This window comes from Rattus norvegicus, chromosome 11, assembly GCF_021556685.1.
Source record: "Rattus norvegicus strain SHRSP/BbbUtx chromosome 11, alternate assembly SHRSP_T2T, whole genome shotgun sequence".
In the NCBI taxonomy this organism is placed as follows: Eukaryota; Metazoa; Chordata; class Mammalia; order Rodentia; family Muridae; genus Rattus; species Rattus norvegicus.
Genome location: NC_141544.1, coordinates 88,346,108 through 88,367,968, shown reverse-complemented (window position 1 = coordinate 88,367,968; position 21,861 = coordinate 88,346,108). Strand labels below are relative to the sequence as shown.

The 21,861-nt window shown below is 44.2% G+C and overlaps 1 protein-coding gene across 1 annotated transcript in view; it reads right to left on the bottom strand.

The window, feature by feature from the left end:
• Positions 1-13,901, bottom strand: part of P3h2 (prolyl 3-hydroxylase 2) — a 141,360-nt gene extending 127,459 nt beyond the window's left edge. Inside the window, 1 exon segment of the mRNA NM_001025627.1 lies at positions 13,281-13,901. Coding sequence (NP_001020798.1) covers positions 13,281-13,748 — 468 coding nt within the window. The 5' untranslated portion in view covers positions 13,749-13,901.
• Positions 13,902-21,861: the final 7,960 nt, after the last annotated feature.

Genomic DNA, 21,861 nt, shown 5'->3' with positions numbered 1-21,861 from the left:
TTACTGGAAAAACCTATTTCTAGTTATGGTGTAGCTCATCTTTAATACCCTTAATCCCTCTGGCTGGAATACAGACACAATCTTAGCACACAACTTTAATCCAAGATGATTTAGGTAACAGTAGTTTGTAGAAGAAAGCACCTATGTTTGAAATCGAAGTATAGATGAATGGCAGACAAAGTGATGAATCAGAAAAAGATTTGACAGAATAGGATATGACCAGCTCTTGAGAAGAGAGGAAAGGGATGCTGCCTAAGAGAGAAGTGGAGAGAGAGAGAGAGAGAGAGAGAGAGAGAGAGAGAGAGAGAGAGGCAGTTTTACTGGGAGAATTTCACAGAGACAGGTTGAACAAGCTAGACAGAGGTAAAGATAGAACAGGCCAAAGAATGAGAAGAAGATTAGACTCCTAGAAGAAGAGAAGATTCCTAGAGCTAGTTTGAGGGCAATGAAAGCAGTTCAGGAGAACCCGAGAGAAGAAGCAATACTGAGTCAGTCAGACTGGAGAGGAGTTGGAGCCAGAACAGCTGAGTTCAACCAGCCAGGCGGACCTTGGAAAGAACTAGAAAGGGGGAGTTCACTCAGCAGCAAGTCTCAGAGGCTGAAACATTCTAGGCCTGGATTAGATTGCATGGAGGTTAGAAGCTTTCAGGACTAGGCCTAGGTGAGCAGAGGGAGGCAGTAAGCCTTGGAGATAATGATTAGAGGAGAATAAAAGTTACAATGACAGACTAATGTATGAGTGAAGGTCAAATTTTATAACCAGAGTCCAACCAAGGCTACATTAGAAAATGTCGTCTATTTTGCCATCACTGTAATGCTTGAATCTAAATATGACAACCCTGTTAGCATGTGACTGGCTCGTGTCTGAAGTCCTCCTGGGCCACCCTGTCCTATCTTAGAACATATGCTAGCGTTGGGGGAAGGGATATTTCCTATTAGACAGGATGTCTCTGAATCCTGTTGCACAGCCCCAGTGTTTTGATTCCTCGGTGTCATTAAGACGAAAGGTCATTGTCTCGGATGGTGACCGAGATGCTTTGGGTTGTCCGTTTTCCTCTGCTAGCCTACTCACCTGACTCAACAGCTTCTCATATGCCATCGCTCTGTTATCCCCCTAGCTCTATCTCTATTGAAAGTGGCCTACATCGTTATCATATTAAAGCGCCACACACTTGAATACTAGTGTGTCTTCTTTGCAAACATTGCTTGGTATGATTCATTGTCCAAAGGTGAGGACTGAATGACAGGTACACTAGAAAGTCTGTTCTTTGAGTGTGTATTTCATGAACTATTAGCTCATCTAATTTTTCCCATTCGTACACTTTCGGTTCCACAAACCAGTACGTTAAACAACGTGAAACTCTGGAGCCCAGAGACACTAGAAGCGTGCTTATAGACCATCTGGCTCGGAGCTGATCTTATCCTAAGGGAGGACTTGACAGGTAAGAGAGAAACCCTAGTGACAGAGCTGGGAATGAAGCCGCAGTTCCTTCGTCAGGCCTAGGCAGTTTTATCTGATTGACTCCTTCATTACCTGCCTCTTATACAAGAAGCAGTTGACCCCGTGATATTTGCTCATTCCCAAAATAAGCTTTCCCCATGGGTACAGGAGATTGGCATGAGAAAGAGACTGACTGACTGGGATTTAAAATTCCCAAGAACTGATGGTCCATGGAAGAGATGTTATCTATTCATGTGAGACAGAAGAAAGCTCTAAATATGTTTGAGCAAAGCCCTTGCTTCATTAATGAAGTAAATAGAGGCCACAGTCTGAAGGACATTGTGGATCAGATGGTAGGAGACAGCCGTAGGGAACAGAGGGAAAGTATTAAAATTAGGAAGGTGGCCCAGACACTCTCCACTAGGAAGAGTGTTTTTGTGGTAACAATGAAGAGGCTGATATGAGTGGGGTGTTCAACTTGTAAACAGCTCCAGGTACCCCTGTGTCCTCCAGGCTTCTCTGCCTGTAGCACGGGCAACCACTTCCTCAGACAAAATTTGCCTGAGCAATCACTAAACAGTGAAGACATTCTCTGTCTGCTCATAAGTCTATCCTCTATTTGGAAGTTACATACACAAGAATCCCTTATATTCTGTAACATATGTGTATATATATATATATATATATATATGTATGTATATATATATACATACACAAGAATCCCTTATATTCTGTAACATATGTATATATATATATATATATATATATATATATATACACATACACAAGAATCCCTTATATTCTGTAACATATGTATTATTAGCTCCATTTTTTTTCCAGGCAGGAACTTACTTCATGGCCCTATAATCAAAGTTTTAACAGTGTCAACTTATAAAGGTGAGACTATTTTTCCAACTAGACACAGTCTGACATGAAAACTCACTTTGTAAAAAGCGTGTATGAGCATGTTCTCCATCTGGGCTCCCTAACAATCAGAGCAGGGGCTGACTCTGTTGCCTGCCTTTGGATCTCCTTCCTTTAGCTGGGCTGCCTTGTCTGGCCTCAATGGAAGAGGATGTGCTTAGTCCTGCTGTGACTTGATAGGCCAGAGTAGGTGGATTCCCATGGGAGGGGGACTTCCTTCTGGGGTAGCGGGTGTGAGGGTGGGACTGGGAGGAGGGGAGGGAGGGGTGCTGAGATTGATCAGGGTGTAAAGTGAATAAGTAAATAAATTACAGGAGGTAAAAAGAGTGCACAAACCCAGTTAATACTTCAGATCCCACCTCAGCTCAGTACTAGCTGTACCACCTGAGGTGCACTGTTTCACCATCCACCCTCAGCAGCCTCACTGTGAAGAGTCACTAGAACAGCCATCTGAAGCTCGCAGGAAAATGCACATAAGAACTACAGCAGAGCAGGAGCACAGTAAGAGTTAATGCCCTGGATCTACAATTGCTAATAAATTATCTCTGTAAACAGACTCTGGCTCAAAGCTGAATCTGGATGTTGGTTTTCAATGACTTTTTATGCCTGTTTGGGCACATTGGGTTTCTTTATAAACTGTTTGCCCAATGACGTGTATCAGGAAGATTATATGAGATAGTTTTCTGGGTTCAGTTGTCCTGGGTGTGTACTGCGGTCTGATTTTGTTTCACACTCATAAAAGATTCTTTGAGCACTTGAATGACTATATATGTGTGCAAACATATGTAATTTTACATACGTATTTACAAATGTATTTACCTTTTATAGTACATGAATAATTGCGTGATTACTTTGGTAAAGTAGGGGATCCTCTAAGGCCTGCAGAAATGGAAGGTCTTCCTCTGATCATCCCTCAGAGTATCACAGCGGACATCCTGTGTTGTCCCCTTTCCCCTCATTGCATGTGTCTTTCTTGAGAAGGTTTCTCAAACGCTTTCTCATTTCATCCATTCATTAGTTTGTGAGCCAACGATTATTTTTCTTCATAAAGATACAAACTCACAAAAAGCCATAAAAAAGGAAAATAGCTTCCTCCAATATTCCAAGGAAGCCTAAAGAGGCAAATGGCATCTCCTTTCACAAATTTAAAAATAATCAGTGAAACTGTAATCCACTCGGGCTTGGCTTTGAGGTAATATGTTTTATAATTACAAGTTAAATTCTCTTTAAAATATTATTTATCACAAGATTATTTTAGTAGAAATGAGTTTTTAATATATAGTACATTCCAATATACAATATTTCGTATTATATATTCCACTTCCTCCACTCCTTCTAGGTCTTCCCCATCTGAGTTCTCAGAGAAGTACACATCCGTTAGGAAAAGTGACCCATCAAATTAAGTTTGTACACTTGTGTTCTTATTTATCTCACTGTATTTGCTTTGTTTATGGAGACAGGATTTGTCTTGGAACTCATCTCCTGCCTCAGTCTCACAAGCTCAGAGTCTGAGTTTGAAGCATTGTACACAGCTTGCTTTCTTTCTTTCTTTCTTTCTTTCTTTCTTTCTTTCTTTCTTTCTTTCTTTCTTCCTTTATTTATTTATTTATTTATTTAAACAAATTCTCCACATGCTCTTTTCTCTCTGCTTCTTACAGGATCTCATTCCTTCTGTTCTCTCAAAATGTTTAAATGGCTAGTTTTTTTAACTTACTTGTATGCCAGGTGTTTATGTGAGTTTGTTTGTTTGTTTGTTTGTCTGTTTGTGGTAAGTGTTTTTCATGGTTTGTTCAACTGCTTTGCTGTATACTGTTCCCTCACAGCCATGGCATGTGCTCCCTCTTGAAGATGGATAAAATACGTCATTCTTCCTAGCTCCAAGACCTAAAAAGAAAGCTGCATCTGAAAGATCTCAATTTTTAAAAAAATTTTTTTTGATTGGAAAAGAAGGGTATTCTAATGAAAGTTAATAGCTAACTCTTTGGGGGCGGGGTATGGTGAATCTCCCTGAACTATTTGTTTTGCTGTCTGGAGAGGGATTATGACATTTTGTACATATGCTGAGCAAGTAGAATCTCCCTCAAAAGGGCTTTGTTCCTCTTCAGAGGACACTGGTTTCGCTGGTCTGGGTTCACCAGGGCAGAAGTGCCTCACAGGAACAGGGGCTGTGGTGAAATGGGACTGAAGGAAAACCCATGGCTGCCTCTTCATGACTGGTTTTATTATGGAGATCGGCACACTGGAGCCCACGACATCCACATACTGCTCAGAGCAGCTTCCTCGTGTCCCAGACACCTGGCTTGCTTTGTTCCTCAATGTACATACACCTCATAATTTCTTTTCTTTCATTTCCCTGATCTCTATATATTCTCTCTCTCTCTCTCTCTCTCTCTCTCTCTCTCTCTCTCTCTCTCTCTCTCTCTCTCCTCCCCTCCCTCCCTCCCTTGCCACCACCATCCTCTCTACACACACACATTTGATTTTCCACACTTCAAAACTTGTGAAGTTGACTTCATTTTTCTTGGCCGGCTTAGCTACATGACTAAATCCAAGAAACCAAAGAGTCACAGTAGAATACTGATTGGGTAACTTCCAAGATGAAAGATATGTACTGTGTGTGTGTGTGTGTGTGTGTGTGTGTGTGTACATAGTGCTTGCACACATTCTGAAGTCTTAGAGTTCACAACTAAGAGATACTCATTTGCATCCCTAAAATATGCTGAATCATATTTATATGGAAAGCAGAGAAAATGCCAAGTTCTGTTCTGTCCTTCAATCTGAACTAGGGCAGAAAGACAGAACTGTCCATGGCAGGTAAGTCCAGTGCTCTTCACCTAAACAAGAAAGTCTGTTTCCAATGATTTCCCTTTCGGTGGGATGCCCAGATATAGCCAAACTTTTTCATAAATATTTATCAGTGGGTATAACAGCCTCGAGTGTCCTCTGTCAGAACATGACTTGAGATCTTCTAACCATTATGTGTAGTCATTACCGATACGGGTAAGTCTTGCTTTCACGCTGAGGTAGCCGGAACCTCTGAAGCACTTTACAATGCATAGGAACCTTCTGTGCTTGTCGTACTATTCGGAAAAGGGGTGGGGTATGCGCTACTGACAACTAAGTAGTTAAGGGGCAGAGATGCTGTCACCAGCCTTAGATAAAAAGGAAAGCCTTCCACTAGGAAGAACACTTCTTCCCTAAACATTTAAGCCAATGTTGAAAGACTTACAAATCTACTGACCTGAAAGTTGTCTCGGGTCCACTGTTTAATTAATCCCCTTGGTAATCCTCTAAAACCAATGAATCACTGCGGAAGTCTTTGTCCCTGATGCCGTTTGTAAAGGGCACCTATTAGAATCTGAGAATAATCCACGGTTCACTCTTAAAATATTAAGAACCATGTCTTGCTTCAATTAGGGAATAATTTGTATGGTCTACTGGATTAATCTTGTGATAACATCATTTAAGGTAAATTTTACATGCAAATCTGGTGGCAGAGGAATTCTCTGTGCCCGATTCTTCGCTGCATGTTGATTTTAACATGCAAGATTATCGATCTGGGCAGAGGCAAAGCTGAACGAACAGTCAGCATTTGAGCAGGAATAATAAGAATAGTAATCCGTCTTCACAGTGATTCGAGCCAGAATAGAAAGATTGGTTCAATTAACTCCTCATGCTTCCCCGTCTCTTACTCATTTGCTCACCGCATCTTTTACCTTTATCCCGCCCTTTTCTGAGTCTTGGCACAGTGACGCTGCGATCCCCAGTAGGGTCCTGGCACTTTCCCAAAACCTAAATCAATTATTTTCAGATGCTGAATTCCAGCAGGGTAATTATGATAGCCCGGACTTCTGGAAACTAACATCTTGGTTCTCTCCTTTTCTGGCTCTGTTCCCTCCTTTCTCATCTAGAAAAGATTCCTTGCTTCACTCAGCAGGGAGCAGCACTGACCCAGGTCTGACTGGTGAGTTGGCCCCAGAAACATAGTATGACTATACTGAAAAGTCAGACATGCAAGGTCGCTGCACGATGAGAGTGCGGCTTTTATTTCTAGAGACTCTCACCGACCAGACAGTGTACACGAAATGCTACGTCTTTTTCTTTAGTTTTATATCGTGTGCATCTTCGGTGTGTGGTCTGTGGACAGCATCAATGGGAAGGTCACAGAGGTGGGAGCCAGAGACCTCGGGCTTCAACTTTCTCATTAAATTCCTGCATGAATTTGTGCAGTTGCCATCTCTTTGGGGGTTTATTTTCTGTTTGTAAAACAGAATTGTTGAGACTCTGCCCCACCGTGAATGAGGCAGGGCACCATTGCAGAAAGCTGAAGAGATGACTGGTGTGGAGAAGGGCCTCCTGCCTCTGTTTACTCCTTCGTATTTACTGGGAGTCACTGCTCAAATCAAAGATGGCTTCGTGGAGACGAAGCATTCTAGAATGGATTCATTGTGCACCACTTCCTCTGTGACAGCCAGTTTTTCCTGCTCAGCACTTGGATGTGACTTTCCCTTCCTGGTGAACTTTCACAAGGACACAAAAGTTCAGGAACAGCCCTTTAAATGTGACACCACTGTACCCATGAACTCCCAGCATGACAAGAGTTCCTTGAGAGCCTTGGCCCAGAATCTCAGTACTGGAGGAACCTAAACGATGAAGTTGGTGCATCTACTTAATCACAAAAGCTCAGAGAGCAGGGGAGTGAAGCTTATGGAAATTATTACTACCTCCAGGATCGAGTTCCGTACCCTAAATACAACAGGTAGGAAGGGTATAAAAATAATCCTCTAATTTCTACCTTGTCTGGCATTTTACACTGTGGGCCTTGTGTTATAAATGTGCCGTTTTCCACTTATGTACTGGATGTGAAGATTGGGACCCTGGGTGGGTGTAGGCCGTATGGGAATCTGGGCCCTTCTGTTCTACTCTTGGCTCTTCTATGTAATTGAATTCAATCTGAGCAACTCTGTCCTCTCGTGCACTTTATTCGTTCCTTGGGAAAAGGGCTGACTGGTGCACAGTGTTCCGTGCGGGCGACATGAAGAGCTGCAGAAAGAGGCAGACATGGCGACGATCTTCTCCAGTCTGTGCTAAAGTACAACTAACTCATAGGGAACCGGGAGTAAAGGGAAAACTCATGAGAGAGGCTCACAACTGTAAATCTTGTAAAGTATGAGGCTCTGTGCTTTTCATTTGACTTGAACCAGAAACCTGACCTTGCCTACTTGTCCACTTTGATTTGTATTATTTTTTTCTCTTCCCCCAAGGATCACCTTAACAGAGTACAAGCTACCTAGCTTCTTCTCCCAACAGTCTGTAGTACTGGACAAAGAAGGAAGGTCTCTCTCTCTCTCTCTCTCTCTCTCTCTCTCTCTCTCTCTCTGTCACACACACACACACACACACACACACACACACACACACAGCATACTCTGTGGAAAGCAGCCTCCTGTTTGTCCTTTTGGCAAGTGATGGACAGGCCTGGTAGAAATTAGTTAGGAAGTTAGACAACAGGAAAGGGGAGATGAATTAAAAGACAGAAAAAGAATTGTGGAAGAACATGGAATGGAAAAAAAAAAGAAAAGAATTATTGTTCCTAATGAGAAATGCAAAATTTTCCACCAGACAACTGTGACGGTTGGCTGAATGAAATACGTACCATGGGAATGAAAAACGCAAGGGGGAGGGGGAGCGGAGGAAGGCTTGCTTTCGGTCTGCTCTGTCTCTGAAGCACCACAGGTTCCACAGGACACCCTCCGACAGCAGTTATGCCCTTTATGTGGAACTTGAAAAGATGACACAGTACTAGACCGTAGGATGCCTGTATTATAAACCCCAACCTTCCATGTTTATGCCAATCCAGGGCTAGTGACATTGTTAAGCGATGGGGCTAGAATTCTTCATGGCCTTTGGGAATCCTCTAGACCAAAACATTTTCTCTCTGCCTTTCCTGGATTGCGTTTCTAGAATCAAACAACTTCCCCTACTTGCCTGTCCCAACACAGATATTTAACTAGAAGAAGCTCACCTGGAGTCCCTCAGCCCTGAGAAGAAGCTTCTAAAATATGCACATTTTTCTCATTTGGTTATCATTACAAAAGAACCACCGCCACACCAAATCAGTGTTTTCCTGTCACAAGACAGAGCTCACATTTCACAGTGTGTCAATCCCACCCAGAAGACAAACTGACGTTTTCTCATCACTGACATCATCTGACAAAAATCTATTTGATTCCCAGAGATGGAGTCTATTTAAAAATATGGAGTCTATAAATAAATAAATAAATAAATTAATAAATAAATAAATAAATAAATGGAAGGCAGTTTTATTATTTCCCTTGATTAAAACCTGTAAAGGACTCCTGATGCCCCAGGCTGAGAAGGAAGGAAACTTGTAAGTAGTTAGTCGCTGCTCAAGTCTAATTGAATTGGCAGAGCCCAGCGGCTGCAGGGATGGACTAGTGAAGACCTAGGTTGTCTCTGCAGGCACAGGGCACCTCAGAGCAGAAACAACCAGGATGACTACACAGGGCCAAGCAACTGACTACACAGTGAGTGTCACTGTGTAGGGAATAGGGCATAGGATGGGGTGGTGACCCATTTGATGATTCAAGGACAAAAAGTAAAGACTTTACAAAGGGAGGGTAGACTCATTGTCTGAAGGATAACTAATATTTCAGAATAATCTTGCAAGAAGATAAAACCATATCTCCTGAAATAATGGAAGGACAAATGTGCATGTTTCTATAAACCCCCAAAAGAGATTGAAATGTCCGGTCAGGACCAGGGTTTCTGAATCATGGGACATAGGAAGCATCCTGATCTGGCTTTTACTTCTCTTTGAAGGCACTCAGTCCAGAAAGAGAAAGCAGCTACAAACCAGAGCTGGAGTAGACAAATAAATTGAGATGACTTTTCTTCGTCTCTGTAAACCACAAATAGATTATGGTCCAAGATAAAGGGATTTGAAGATGTCTGAGGGTGAGGCAGAGTTGCCTGTGTTATTGCACCACCCCCACCCCCACTTAATCCCAGGAAGGAAAACAAAGGCCCAGTTTCACAATGCACCAATTCAAGAATAAAACGGGCAAGAGCAAGCTTGCTTTAAGTAAGAAGTAAAGAAACCAATAAAGAACCTAGCTAGTTTGCAGCTCCTTGTTTTTGAGCAACAAGGAACAGTGGAAGAGATGAGGAGAAATCATCCCTGATGTGTTGTAATTGGGGATTTCTACCCTGCCTTTGGTTCATCAGTTCCCAGACAAAAGAGCGATAGCTGGACAGGTACGTACCCTCTATGCTATTATATCTACCTCCTGCCAATAACCCCAAGATACACCTTTCCATATTCCATCCGGGCCACTCTATTGGCCAGCCCTCATGGGCATGTTTTCATGACTCATCGACCCCATGGTGTCCTCTCCTTTATCTTCTGCCCTCTCTCCTGGTCGCACTCCTCTGACTCCAAGCTCGGGAACCCAAACCTCCCTTGTGTCTCTTCTGCCCATGGACAGGCATCTTTATAAGACCCATAGTTTTAAATTAAGGAGCAAGGTCAGGTAACATTGCTTGAGGTGCCAGGGATAGGATTTAGCATTGCAACACAGAGGATCAGAGCAAACCTCAAGACTGAGGATTCAGGCAGGACACAGATAAGATTATTTAGTCTTCCCTTACATTTGTTTAAAACGCCCCAAATGCTCAGAATGTAGGCACAGTGGGTGGAGTGCAGCTTCAATCGATAGAAACGAAAGGTCAATTTAAAACAGAGAGAGAGAGAGAGAGAGAGAGAGAGAGAGAGAGAGAGAGAGAGAGAGAGAACAAATCAAACCAACTAAGTGTATAGGATGGGAAGGGCCTGAAAAAACAGCCAGAACTTTTAAGTGTCAAACAGTAAGAAATCCATCAGTCTTGTCACTTTTCACACCAACTGACACCCCGGAACACAGACACCCACCTGTAGGATGATGTCATTATGCAGCAAGGCGAGTCCAGGATAAGGTGAAGCCTATCATTGGATGAGAAGGGAGGGTAGGCGGGGAAAAGTCTGTTGGGATAGTGATGATTTCAACAGGCAAAGAAGTGAGAATCCTTTAATAACGGCACCGTAGTGTTTGTTAGCAGTCAGGCTCTGAAATGTGTTAAACTGAACTCAGATCAAGCATGTAGCATATTTCCCCATCTCACAGACAGGAAAATAGAAAGTTGGCATAGGATACAACAGACTTCAATCTCCAAGCTATTCCTACTCCTGGACCTTCAAGCTCCCTAGGAAGAATAGCAAGGCCAAGATTCAAAGTGTCGGACACTGTAAAGGGGACGACATTGGCTCCATGCAGTAGCAAACGGAAACCATTATGCACTCCTACAAGGACTGTCAAATGTATAGGGTTTGGGTTATGGCCTATAAATTGTATCTTACAAAATAATTGGATGAGTCTTACCCTGCCTTTGCATACAAACATAAAATAGGCTTCGGTAGGACTATCACTATCCAACTATTCAATTCTCCCGCAAGCCAGGCTTCTGGGCTGACTGGCTGCAATAGTACTGAAGAAGAGTACCTGTGATTTCAGGGAACGAGGACGTGCTCACCCCTGGAGCTGTCCAAATCTGGCTTCAGGGTAATCCCTGCTAGTCCAGCATTCAACAGAGCCCAGAGCCAACCATGGACTCTAGGCACAGCACAGGCTGGAGTCCATTAGCCTGAGAGCTCAGACTGACTCTGGCCAGGTCCTGGGCTCACTTCATCAACATACAGCACTAAGGTCACTCAGGGGATAAGGAGCAAGTCCCTTTCTCTTTCTGGGCATTCCAATCTTCAACTCTCAAAAAATGAGAGTTAAGTGCAAAGTGTCAGAGTTTACAATTCTCGCCTCTTCTTACTGTCCAACTCATGAGCACCAGGGATCTGTTGCCGTCAGTAACTCATTATCCAGGGTGTGGGAGGTTATTACTCCTGAAAGTGAGTACAGTATGTGTATCCTCAAGTTGAGAATGGCTGTGCTTTCCTAACTCTGAGAAGCCTCCTGTCTCTGCCAAGTTATATCCGGCCTAAGTGCAAACTGGGTCCTAGATATCAGAAGCAATTCAGTTAAATGTGACTTCCTGACTATATCAACCCAGTTATACATGGCGCTAGGAGCATGAACTCATACACAAGAGCTGCTCACCCTGCTAGTGAATATCCTACAGTCCAAAGCTCTTACAGCCCAAGAATGGTCTTTATTATTTTGGGGAGATTTAGTCTATATGATGGTGGTACTAGTGTGTGTGTGTGTGTGTGTGTGTGTGTGTGTGTCTGTGTCTGTGTGTGTGTGTGTGTGTGTGTCTGTGTGTGTGTGTGTGTGTGTGTGTGTGTGTCCCTTAGAAGACAAGGCTACCTTTAGAGTTCCATGGAGCACAGGGGAGAAAAGAATCTAATACATCCTGTAGGTGGTAATGAGCAAATTCTTATAGGGGTAAAATATTTCCTTCTTCAGAATTTGTCAATTATACGAATCAAAGTCATTAGAAAGGGACTATTAAGCTTATCACTTCATCTTCTTTGACCTCCAATCAGGGCGTAGGGGCACAGGAATGAGAAATAAATGTTAATATCACATGAAAATATATACCTACAGAATCACAGAGATCCACATGCTGGCTGCATGGTAATTATTTTCACAGGACCCAATGAGTATATATCCCCTCTCTTTTCCTTTTCTTCCTGAGAAGAGAAAAATCTACTTGCCGTGTACTACAGAACCATCAATAAAATGGCCACATCTCCCCTCACATCTGAGACTCCCAAGAGGACCATACATAGGGGCCAGAAGCTCTGGAAACCAACTTAGAATATCTTTGCTATTGGTTCTCAGTGGTCCCTCTCCCAGAACTGACTGATTTCTGAAAGAACAGGAGAAAACGTGCCTTTCTCCTTTTAAAAAGCAGCATATACATATACACGTCTTAGCAAATCCATTGGAACGCACATGGGAACAAACAACACACAAATCCTGGAGGGAATTCTGGTGTTTCTCTCACTCCTTGACCCAAACCAGTCAACTCCTTAACTTCAACACCGTGTACACAGCACGCTGGAGCTCTAAGATTTGTTCTCTGTTGTGACCTTATTAACTCCTCCCACCGCTGTGGGAAAGATCTAGATATATTGAGTCAGAAAGCCAGGACGTAGGAAGAAATGTGACCCGGAGAAACATTAGTCTGTGGAAGTGGGGGACTGGGGAATTCATTCTACATTTTGTCTGCTATGCATCTAGTAAGGTCTTTTGAACTGCGGGTCTGGGATATGCCAGTTTTGATTGTATTCCTCCTGACAGCAACTTCGGGGAAGTTACATAGACGTGGTAAAAGCAGAGAGCACTGTGCATGTGAGGTGAAGTAGTCCTGGACAGGGGGAACCCCAGGAATCTGAAGCAGTACCAAAGAAATCTGCACTTCCAGTAGATTGCCTCACACAGCCTCAAGCATTCTTCTTCCACACCTTTTCCCCCTTGCTTTTCTATGGTTGAAGAAAAATAACGTTTATGACCGTTTAGGGCTGTTTCTTAAACTCAGAAGTTCAGACCTCAAAGTAGGACGGACCACCAAAAGGAGATCAGCAGTGGGCTTTGTCAATGAATTTACTCCAGCTACTCTAGCGTCTAGGTGGACCGCAACCACTCGAAGTGTGGAAAGACACTTTTGATATGATCTTATTGGCACAGCCCACTTGTGCGAGTGAGGACGATGCTGACTGAGACACAGAGCAAAGCTGATCTGTCCCCTTCCATCTAGTCTCTGGGCATCTACTTGCATGCAAAACAGAGTCACTTCGAAAGGCTGGATGGACTGCAGAGCAGTAACTACCCGCCACCCCAACCCCGGGAAGGACCCTAGGAAGGGTCACACTGGTGATGGGCTCAGCCCCGTTCAGTACCTTGATGTAGGCCCTCTGCAGGTAGTTGTAGGGCACTCTGCGCTGGAAGTCGCTGCGCACGTCTTCGCTGACACGGTGGCGGGACGCGGGGCCGCCCAGACGCTGGCTCTGGCAGCTGCGGGAGCAGCGCGCTCGTTCGAGCACCGCGCGGAAGAAGGGCAGCTCGGCTCCCGGGCCGGCGCCTGGGGGCGCGAGCGGGCGGCGCGCGGCGCAGTGGCGGGCGCAGCGCGTGCGGATGTCTCGCAGGCGCCGGTGGCTGCGCAGCGCGGCTTCTAGGTCCCGCACCGCACCTTCGTAGTCGCCGCTGTAGTAGGCAGCCACGCCGCTAGCGTAGAGCAGGTCGAAGGGCTGCAGCGGGCCGCGCTCTGGCTCCGGCTCCGGCGACCCGCGACCGTCCTGGGGGCCGCCTCGCTGTGGCGCGGGCAGCAGCAGCAGCAACAGCAGCGACACCCACGTGCTCTCCCGCATCCTCCGCCGGACCCGTGGAGGGGGACAGTCGCGCTCCTTGCCTGCCCCCCGCACCTCGAGTTCGAGCCCCGCTCTGGCTCCGAGAGCTAGCGCGCCTGCCTTGCCGCGGTCCTGCTGCACGACAGTCCCAGGTGACCGCCGGCAGCGCTGCGGTCTTGGAGGCGGAGGCTCGCCCGGCTGGCCGCTCTTAAAGGGACGCCTCCAGCTCACACGCTCCTCCTGCCGCCGAGCCTCTGCGAGCCGCGCTCCAGCTGCCTGAGCGCTAGCGCCGCCGGGAGAGGCGGACCCTAGGCGACAAGTTTTGGGTGTGGGGTCCCTTGTGGATGGCAGAAGACGATGGGGAAGTGAGGCCCACAGTCACCCTTAGATACAGCACGAAGGGCCATTTCAGTCTGGTTGAAAAGTGTTAGAGAAGGGGAGGAGCTCTGGCCAATTGAGTAGGTTTGAGAAGAAAGTGGTTTGCTCAAGTTTATGCAGCTAAGAATAAGCAGAAAATGGACGTAGCTCTGGGTCACAAAAATAGAAGCTTCCCGCCTTCTGTAGGGCAGGGTCAGTCGCCCTCTTGCCTTCTCCTGTGGCTGAGTGTGGATGTGTTCTCTCACTGAATGTGAGGAGTGAGCAAGAACGATAAATAATCCGAGTTTCCTGTTCAAACCGCTGGAGGAGAGTGAAGCTGTACCTAAGTTCTGCCTCTGGAAGTTTTCCAGATGTGCGGCTTTGTGCACTGGGCCTCCGTTACTTACCTCTTCCAAAGCAGCCAAATGCCCAATATGTCCAGTGATATTGAGACATAAATCCGTATTGTGAGAGTTGAACAAAGAGTCAGTTTAACAAACCCAGTACCCCGGATTTAGGCAATGCACATCAATCTAGAAGTGGGAACGTTGACAGAAACAGCTGCCAGAGTCAAGGAACTAGCTGGAGGCTTTCCTGTTCCTCCCCTTCTGCTGGGTCATAAATACCTTCTTAGCCAAGGTGTTCCCCTCTTTTCTGTCTGTTGGCTCCACGCTCTCAGAAAAAGGAAAAAAAAAGTGTGCTAGACTCTGGAGTCTAGCCTGCAACTTGCTCTATGGAATTCTGTTTGTCTGGAACTGTCTGTGGGAATCTCACCTTAGTCTCTGGGCCCCTGGAAGGATGACCAATGTGAAAGAGCCACATACATTGTCCGGCTGACCGGAATTGCCCGAAGAAAGCTTTTGTGTGAAATGGCCACCATTCAAAGAGGTGGCCAGAGTGTCACAACCTTTCCCTTGTTCTTTTCGAGTTTCTTACTCCTTTGGCCATGAACAGCTCTGGCTACATAACTGAAAAAAAATGATTCATGTACATATTAATTTTTTTACCAAAATTCTCAAAATTGTCTATTTCTGTGTGTGGGAAAGCGCCAGTGTAGAGCCTGCCTCAGATGGCCAGTGCTCCAGAATTCGCATAGAGTTTTTTCTCCTGGTCATGAACTGTTCAGATAGAGGTGCCAGAGTCTAAAAATCATTGACGCACGTGGAGAAGGGTTTGAAGCACACGGAATAGAAGATGGTGTTTGGGAGACAGATCCAATGTTACGATGCTTTTACCTGTCTCAGCTCTACATCATAGATATTCCTATGGCACTGTGTGGCACTAAATCAATGTCTTTAAGTGCCTGCCCCTGGTGTATGGATGATGGGGGAAGGAAGAGGTGATTACAGCAGTGTCCTTCCTTCTGGAAGTTTACGGTGACTACCAGAGATGGATGCAAAACACAGGAGGCTGATACAAAATAAGGTTGTAGAACATGCTAAGTGGAAGTCGGTGTGCTCTGGTAAAATGCTTGCTTCTGGCAGGACAGAGCTAGAAAACCTGAGAGAGAAGACCCTGGACCGAATTCAAAGCCTATATAGTTCATAGCTCACAAACAGCCTACTGGCTTCCAGTTGTGACGTGTCTTTTAAACCTTATGTTGTACTTCTCTACAACATATGGTAGATAATTCACTTAATAACCCTTCAGATTTTTTCAAAACTTTGGAAGGATCTGATAAACATTTATATTTGGTCCCAGCTCTGAGGTATTCTGATTTAATTGGTATAGGGTAGTAATGATTAAGTTTGGCCCTGTCATGTTCATGCGTTTCAGTGCTTGGCCCATGGGGAGCGCACTATCACAAGGTGTGGTCTTATTTTAGCAGTTGGAGGGAGTGCGTCACTGTGGAGGTGGGCTTTGAGGCCTCCTTTGTCTGAGCTCTGCCTAGTACGAAATCAGAGCATCCTCCTGGCTGCCTTCTCATCAAGACACAGAATTCTTAGCTCCTTTTCCAGACCCATGTCTTCCTAGATGTGGACATCCTTCCCTTCAAGTCGGTGATGGTAAACCTCTGAAACCGTAAGCCAGCCCCCAACTTAAATGCTGCTCTTTGTAAGAGTTGCTTTGGTCCTGGTATCTCTTCATAGCGAGGAAACCCAAACAAAGATGACCACCGAACCGATGGGATTTGCAGAAGCTTCCCAGTTGTTTCTTTTCTGAAACCAAGGTTGAAAACTACCGTCTTTAGAAATGCCTTATACTGAGGAGTAAGTCTTTGTATTAGTCAGGGTTCGCTTGAGACACAGGACATATAGAATGTCTTTCTATATTAAGGGGATTTATTAGGACTTACAGTCTGTAGTCCAACTCCCCAACAATAGTCAGCTGTGAATTGGAAGTCTAAGAACCTAGTAGTTTCTCAGTCCCACAAGGCTGGTTGTTTCAGCTGGTCTTCTGTAGAATTAGATTCCAACGGATGTGCTGGCCATGTCCTTAGCTAGGTCTCCAGCAAGAGGTGTGGCCCAGATTAAAGGTGTGTAGCACCATACCTAGATCTGGGAATTGTTTCATCCCAAGATGACCTTAAACTCGGAGGTCTTCTTGTCTTAGGCTCCTGAGAATTAAAAGTGTACACTACTTTGCCTGGGCCTAAACTTCTCATTGCCACTAATGCCTTAAGATCTCCATGCCAAGATCCAGGTCAGAAACTTGTATCTCCCAGCCTCAAGATCTGGATCACAGGTGAGCCTTCCAATTCTGGATGGTAGCTCATTCCAGATATAATCAAGTTGACAACCAGGAATAGCCACTACATTCTGTGGGCTATATGTGATATGGGCATGTTCATGAGTCTTGGATTCTGGAGTAGTAGGGGTTTGTACTACTACCTGTTTTCTGCAGCAAGCCCAAGATATGCCTTTTAAAGTTGGATAAAAAAAAAGTTGAGCCCATTTTATGGTTCTTAGTTTATTAGATCTGTGATGAAACCCCAAATTTGCTTTTCTGATAATTTATGTGCCAATGCTGAAGCTCTTAATACAGGATTCCCCATTTCATTGTCTAATTTCTTATAGCTAGCTTTTCTTGAACTTTATCATATTATCAAAAACTAAGTTAACAACAAAAACTGCAAAGACCCTAGCATTTAAATAGAATCGAGCCAGGCCCACTCAGACCTAGGAGTTAACAAATTTGAAAGCCAGCAAGCCGTTCTCAGCCAGGAAATGTGTGCCCACCCAGGTACAATTGACAATGGGGACAGTTTTCACTGTCAACCTTAGGGGGTTGGGTGGGTAGAGATATCATACAATTGGTGTCTATGAGGTAGATGCAAAGGGCAACAATGATTGCCTTGTAAGATAAAGGACAAGTCTCCCACAAGAAATGTTTAACAAGCCTTAAGAATCAAGATGAACTTTAGAAGCTCTGAGACAGAGTGCGATTTGGCATGGCTAGCTTTGGCCAATTCCCATATACAAATGAGGAAGGTGAGCCCCACAGGTCTCACAGCACAGGGACAGACATGGAAGGAAGAAGATGTTTGATTGCACATACCAAGGAGTAGAGAGTATACTGAATGTCACAGAACACGGGGTGATAGTGTTTTCATGAACTGCTTTCTCGAAGGTAAAAGAAAGAAATGAATTAAGTAAAGAAGAAAGAGAAAAGGAAGAGAGGAAGGGATGGGTATTGAGGGAGTAAGGGAGGGAGATTAGAGGGAAGGGAGAAAGAGAGCAAGAGGGAGGAGGGGAGGGGGAGGGAGAGAGAGGGAGAGATACTAAGGTTTGAGACAAGAACTCCTGGAAACTATTGACATTTCTGCCAAGATAGGTAACAACTGAGAGCTGGGAGCTCCACTTTTTATCCCCATTCCTTACGAATTCAAAGAACAGCCAAAGCACAAGAGAGCTCATCCAAAAGCTTGAAGAGACCATCCAATCATCTCTCTTTTTATTATATCTGGAGTGGATCTTGCCAGAAGCTCGGGTTTCCTTTGACTTCTGTTTATAAGTCATGAGCTCAGGCACACTTGCTACAGGGTTCCCTCAGAAGAAAGGAATTCTGGAGAGGGACGATCTTCAAATGCCTCTTAGATTCTCCAAGTCAGCTTAGACTTTTGAGCCGACTTCCCTCTCATGAAACCTTCTGAGGGAACAGAAAGTCTACTCAGACTCCAGCGGGAGATTTAATCGACGCTTTCCATAAGCAAATGTGATACTAGTTTATTTTGATCGTGTTTAGCCAGCCAGGGCTTTTGCTTGCCCCAAACATCTGATGCCTTTGAAATGAAAGGAATAATTTTCGCTGTGCAACAGCTCAGCCCGTGTTCAGCCGGTGTTGATGCTGGCGACAAGGGAGTTGTTTGGGAGACTCTTTTTTTTTTTCTTACACAAATAGGATCATCTGAGGTTTTATTTCTTCTTCCACCCAAGTGAGTGTGAAAGGCCAGTCAACAGCCTGTCAGCATCAGACAGTAAGCGACAAAGGCCTTCCTAGAGGAGGAAGGGACTTTTTTTTTTTTAGAAAGATTAATATTTAACCTACATTTAAAATCAAACAGGGCTGCCACATTCCAAGACTCTCATTTTCGTCCCAGTTTCCTCAGTAGCTCCACTCCCCTGCTTACCTTCATTCTTGATGGAGCTTTAAAACTCCAAACCAAACAAACCATGGACACATTCCACCTCTGCGCTCCTGTCATGGAGACGTTCTAACTCCTTTCCTTGGAAGACCCATATTTTGTTAAACAACAAAGATGGGAGGAGGGTAAATAAACAATGGTAACCATTCTCCAGGTAATATAAGGAGCAGAAAGCATGGTTGCCATGGGAATGCAGTCTATCATACCAGACTATTGTGTCTTTCACAAGCACTGTCACTTAACCTTCAAGAGTCCTTGAGCAAAGCACTTTATTTTTTCAATTTGCCACAAGCTGCAGTTACCTGGGAAGAAAACCTAAATTGTGAAGTTGCTTCCATTTGATATGTCTGTAGGGCATTTTACTAATGAATGATTGATGTAGGAGAACTGAGCCCACTGTAGGTGATGCCCTCTAGGATTGGTGGTCTTAGGTTGCATAAGAAAACAAACTGAGCAAGCCGTGAAGAGCAAGCTAGCAAGCAGCACTCCTTCATTCCCCCACAGAGGAAGAAAAAGAAAAGGAAGACAAATCACCTTGAGAGAAACACCTCTGTCACTGGACCCTGCATTTCAGCTGCTAGTGTAGCCTAAATGTGGCCCAGCATGCTTTTCAGTCCTTGTCAGAATCATCCTTCAGGCACTGCCTGCCCACTTCTGGCAGGGCTCCTGACTGATGCTGTGTCTGTCTGTCTAGAGCAAAACTGAAATGCTTATCTCTCTGGCCTCTATTCAGTGGGAAAAGGATGGAGAAGTCGACTTCAAAAGAGTCGTGTTTTGGATCCACTTCCACGAAAACAGCTTAGTGGTTTCTGCATTTCTGGGAGATCTAGACAGAAATCCAAACATGGAACTTGTAAGAATAATCACACCACCACTTGATTTGTGGAAGATTAACATCAAGTTCCCCTGTGGCGTCAAATTCTCCTCTTTGTTCAGGTCCAACAAATACTAATTAAGGATCCTAAGATCAATATGTTCTGCTGTCGAAGTTATGTCTAGTTCTTCCTCCTAGCTCGTGCTCCTGGAAATAATACTCAGACTCAAAATACATTTACAAATACGTTGGCCACATAGCTAGGTTCTTCTCTGACTAGATCATAACTTCGGTAACACAATTACTTAATCTACATTCTGCCAAGTACCCTGCATCTGTCATCACATCTTCCTGCACCTGGCTCTATCCCAGAATTCTTTCCCCTCCCGGATATCCCACCTTCTGTTTCCTGCCTAACCCATAGGCCTTTTTGATTGACAGGCTTTCTCATTGACAGGTGATGTGTCCATACAATACAAAAGATATTCTCTCTACCCTCTGTAACTCTATTTGATCTTCTTTTTTAAGAAAAAGTTTCTGTGCATCCCTGGCTGTTCTGGAACTCTCTCTGTACACCAGGCTCGCCTCAAACTCACCATGCCTCTGACCCCCCAAGTCCTGGGATTAAAAGCTCTACCACCGTCTGGCAACTGTATTTGATTCATGATATTGGGGGATAGGGAGAAGTTAAAAAGTAAATTATGCAAACTTGCAAACAAAGACGTAGTGTACTGGTTAGCTTTTGTCAACCAGAGTCTCTTGAAAAAGTACACTTCAGTCTGGAAATTTCCTCCATCAGAATGGTCTGTTAGGCACTTTCTCTGACTGATGTAAAAGAGTCAGACACTGTGGATTGCAGGTAGATGTAGGTATTAGGAAGGTATCGAGCAAGCCAGAGGAAGCAAGTCAATAAACAGTTTCCTCCATGGTCTCTGCTTCAGTTACTCCCTGAGGAGAGGTGGGAGTTCCTGTCCTGGCTTCTCTCACTGATGGATGGTGATGTGGAAGAGGAAGCCAAATAAACCCCTCTCTAACTTGGCTTTGCTCAGTGTTTTGTCACAGCAGTAGAAATTAGCTAGAACAGATAGAATATAAAAGCAAACTTTCCAGAATTCATATTACCGAGGATAGTCTCTTTCCTGTACCAAAGTCCAAGGCAAGAATCCCTCCTACAACAGGACGTCAAGTCTAGAAACTTTTCTAACTGTTTCCCGAACAGCTCCAAACCTTCTTATGGTGGGATTACAGCGAATTGAACAGAGTCAAGGACAGCAAAGCTTTAGCTGTTAAGAAGATGCTGAGAATTCTAGGGTCTGGAGCCTGCCTCTCTCATCCCACACTGCTGTGCCAATCATTTTTATTCTGTTTGACTTTGCTCAACAAGATCTGAATCAGGAATGAGGAAACCCTGGAGCACTTGGCCTATCATCTTTCTTCTTTCGTTCAGTGTTCATTCTCCTGTTTTGTGACAGATGCTGGGTATTTAAGTACCCCATCTCAACCCACTGTAGGATGGCTCCTTTCCAAGCCCAACGAAGACCTTCTCCACCCCTAGAAATTTCAACATCTTATCAGTGAACACCTTTGTCTGATGGAAATCTAGAAGAAATTGCTTTTGAGGGAGCATAAATTTTAATATTTAACATTTAACATGTAATATTTAAACAAAATATGATTTGTTGTTACAAAAATTAACCTTCAGTATAATTTAGTATCAATAATAGAGTAAAAATAATGAGATAGAGTAGCCTACACACATACACACACATATACACACACACACACAGGCACATAGATAGGCAAGCACAGGTACACACATGCATATGCACACATACACATGAAGAAAATCTAAGGAAAGAAAATAACTTTGTTTTCCTTTTGAGTAAAGAAGTTGGTATTGAATTTATTTAGAAAACTTTTAAACCATTCGACAAAATCTTAGGAACAAAACTAAATGGTCAAAGCTGAAGTACCGAATGTATTATATTAAAACTAATATTCTACTTGATTTAAAAGAATTCAGTCAAAAACAAACAAACAAAAACTTGGTAGAACTCATTACGTTCAGCAGTGTGGGACTCATTCATCCATGATACTTTAAATTCTGACTTTGCTACTCCTCTTGGCTCCTCTAAAATTCGAATCTAACATTCTGATCACTGGACCACTTATTCTGCACCAGCCTGTGACTTCTCCCCCCCGCCTCCCGACACTCCTGAAAGCTCCTTCTACACTCTCAAATTGCTTCTAAGCCATAACCTGGCCAAATGCATTTCTCCCAAGTGGAAACCCATTCAGAGAGAAACTTAGAATTATCTCCCCTTTAACAGCCTGAGGGAAAAGATAACTCCTCAGACCTCAGCACTGTGTCTACATTC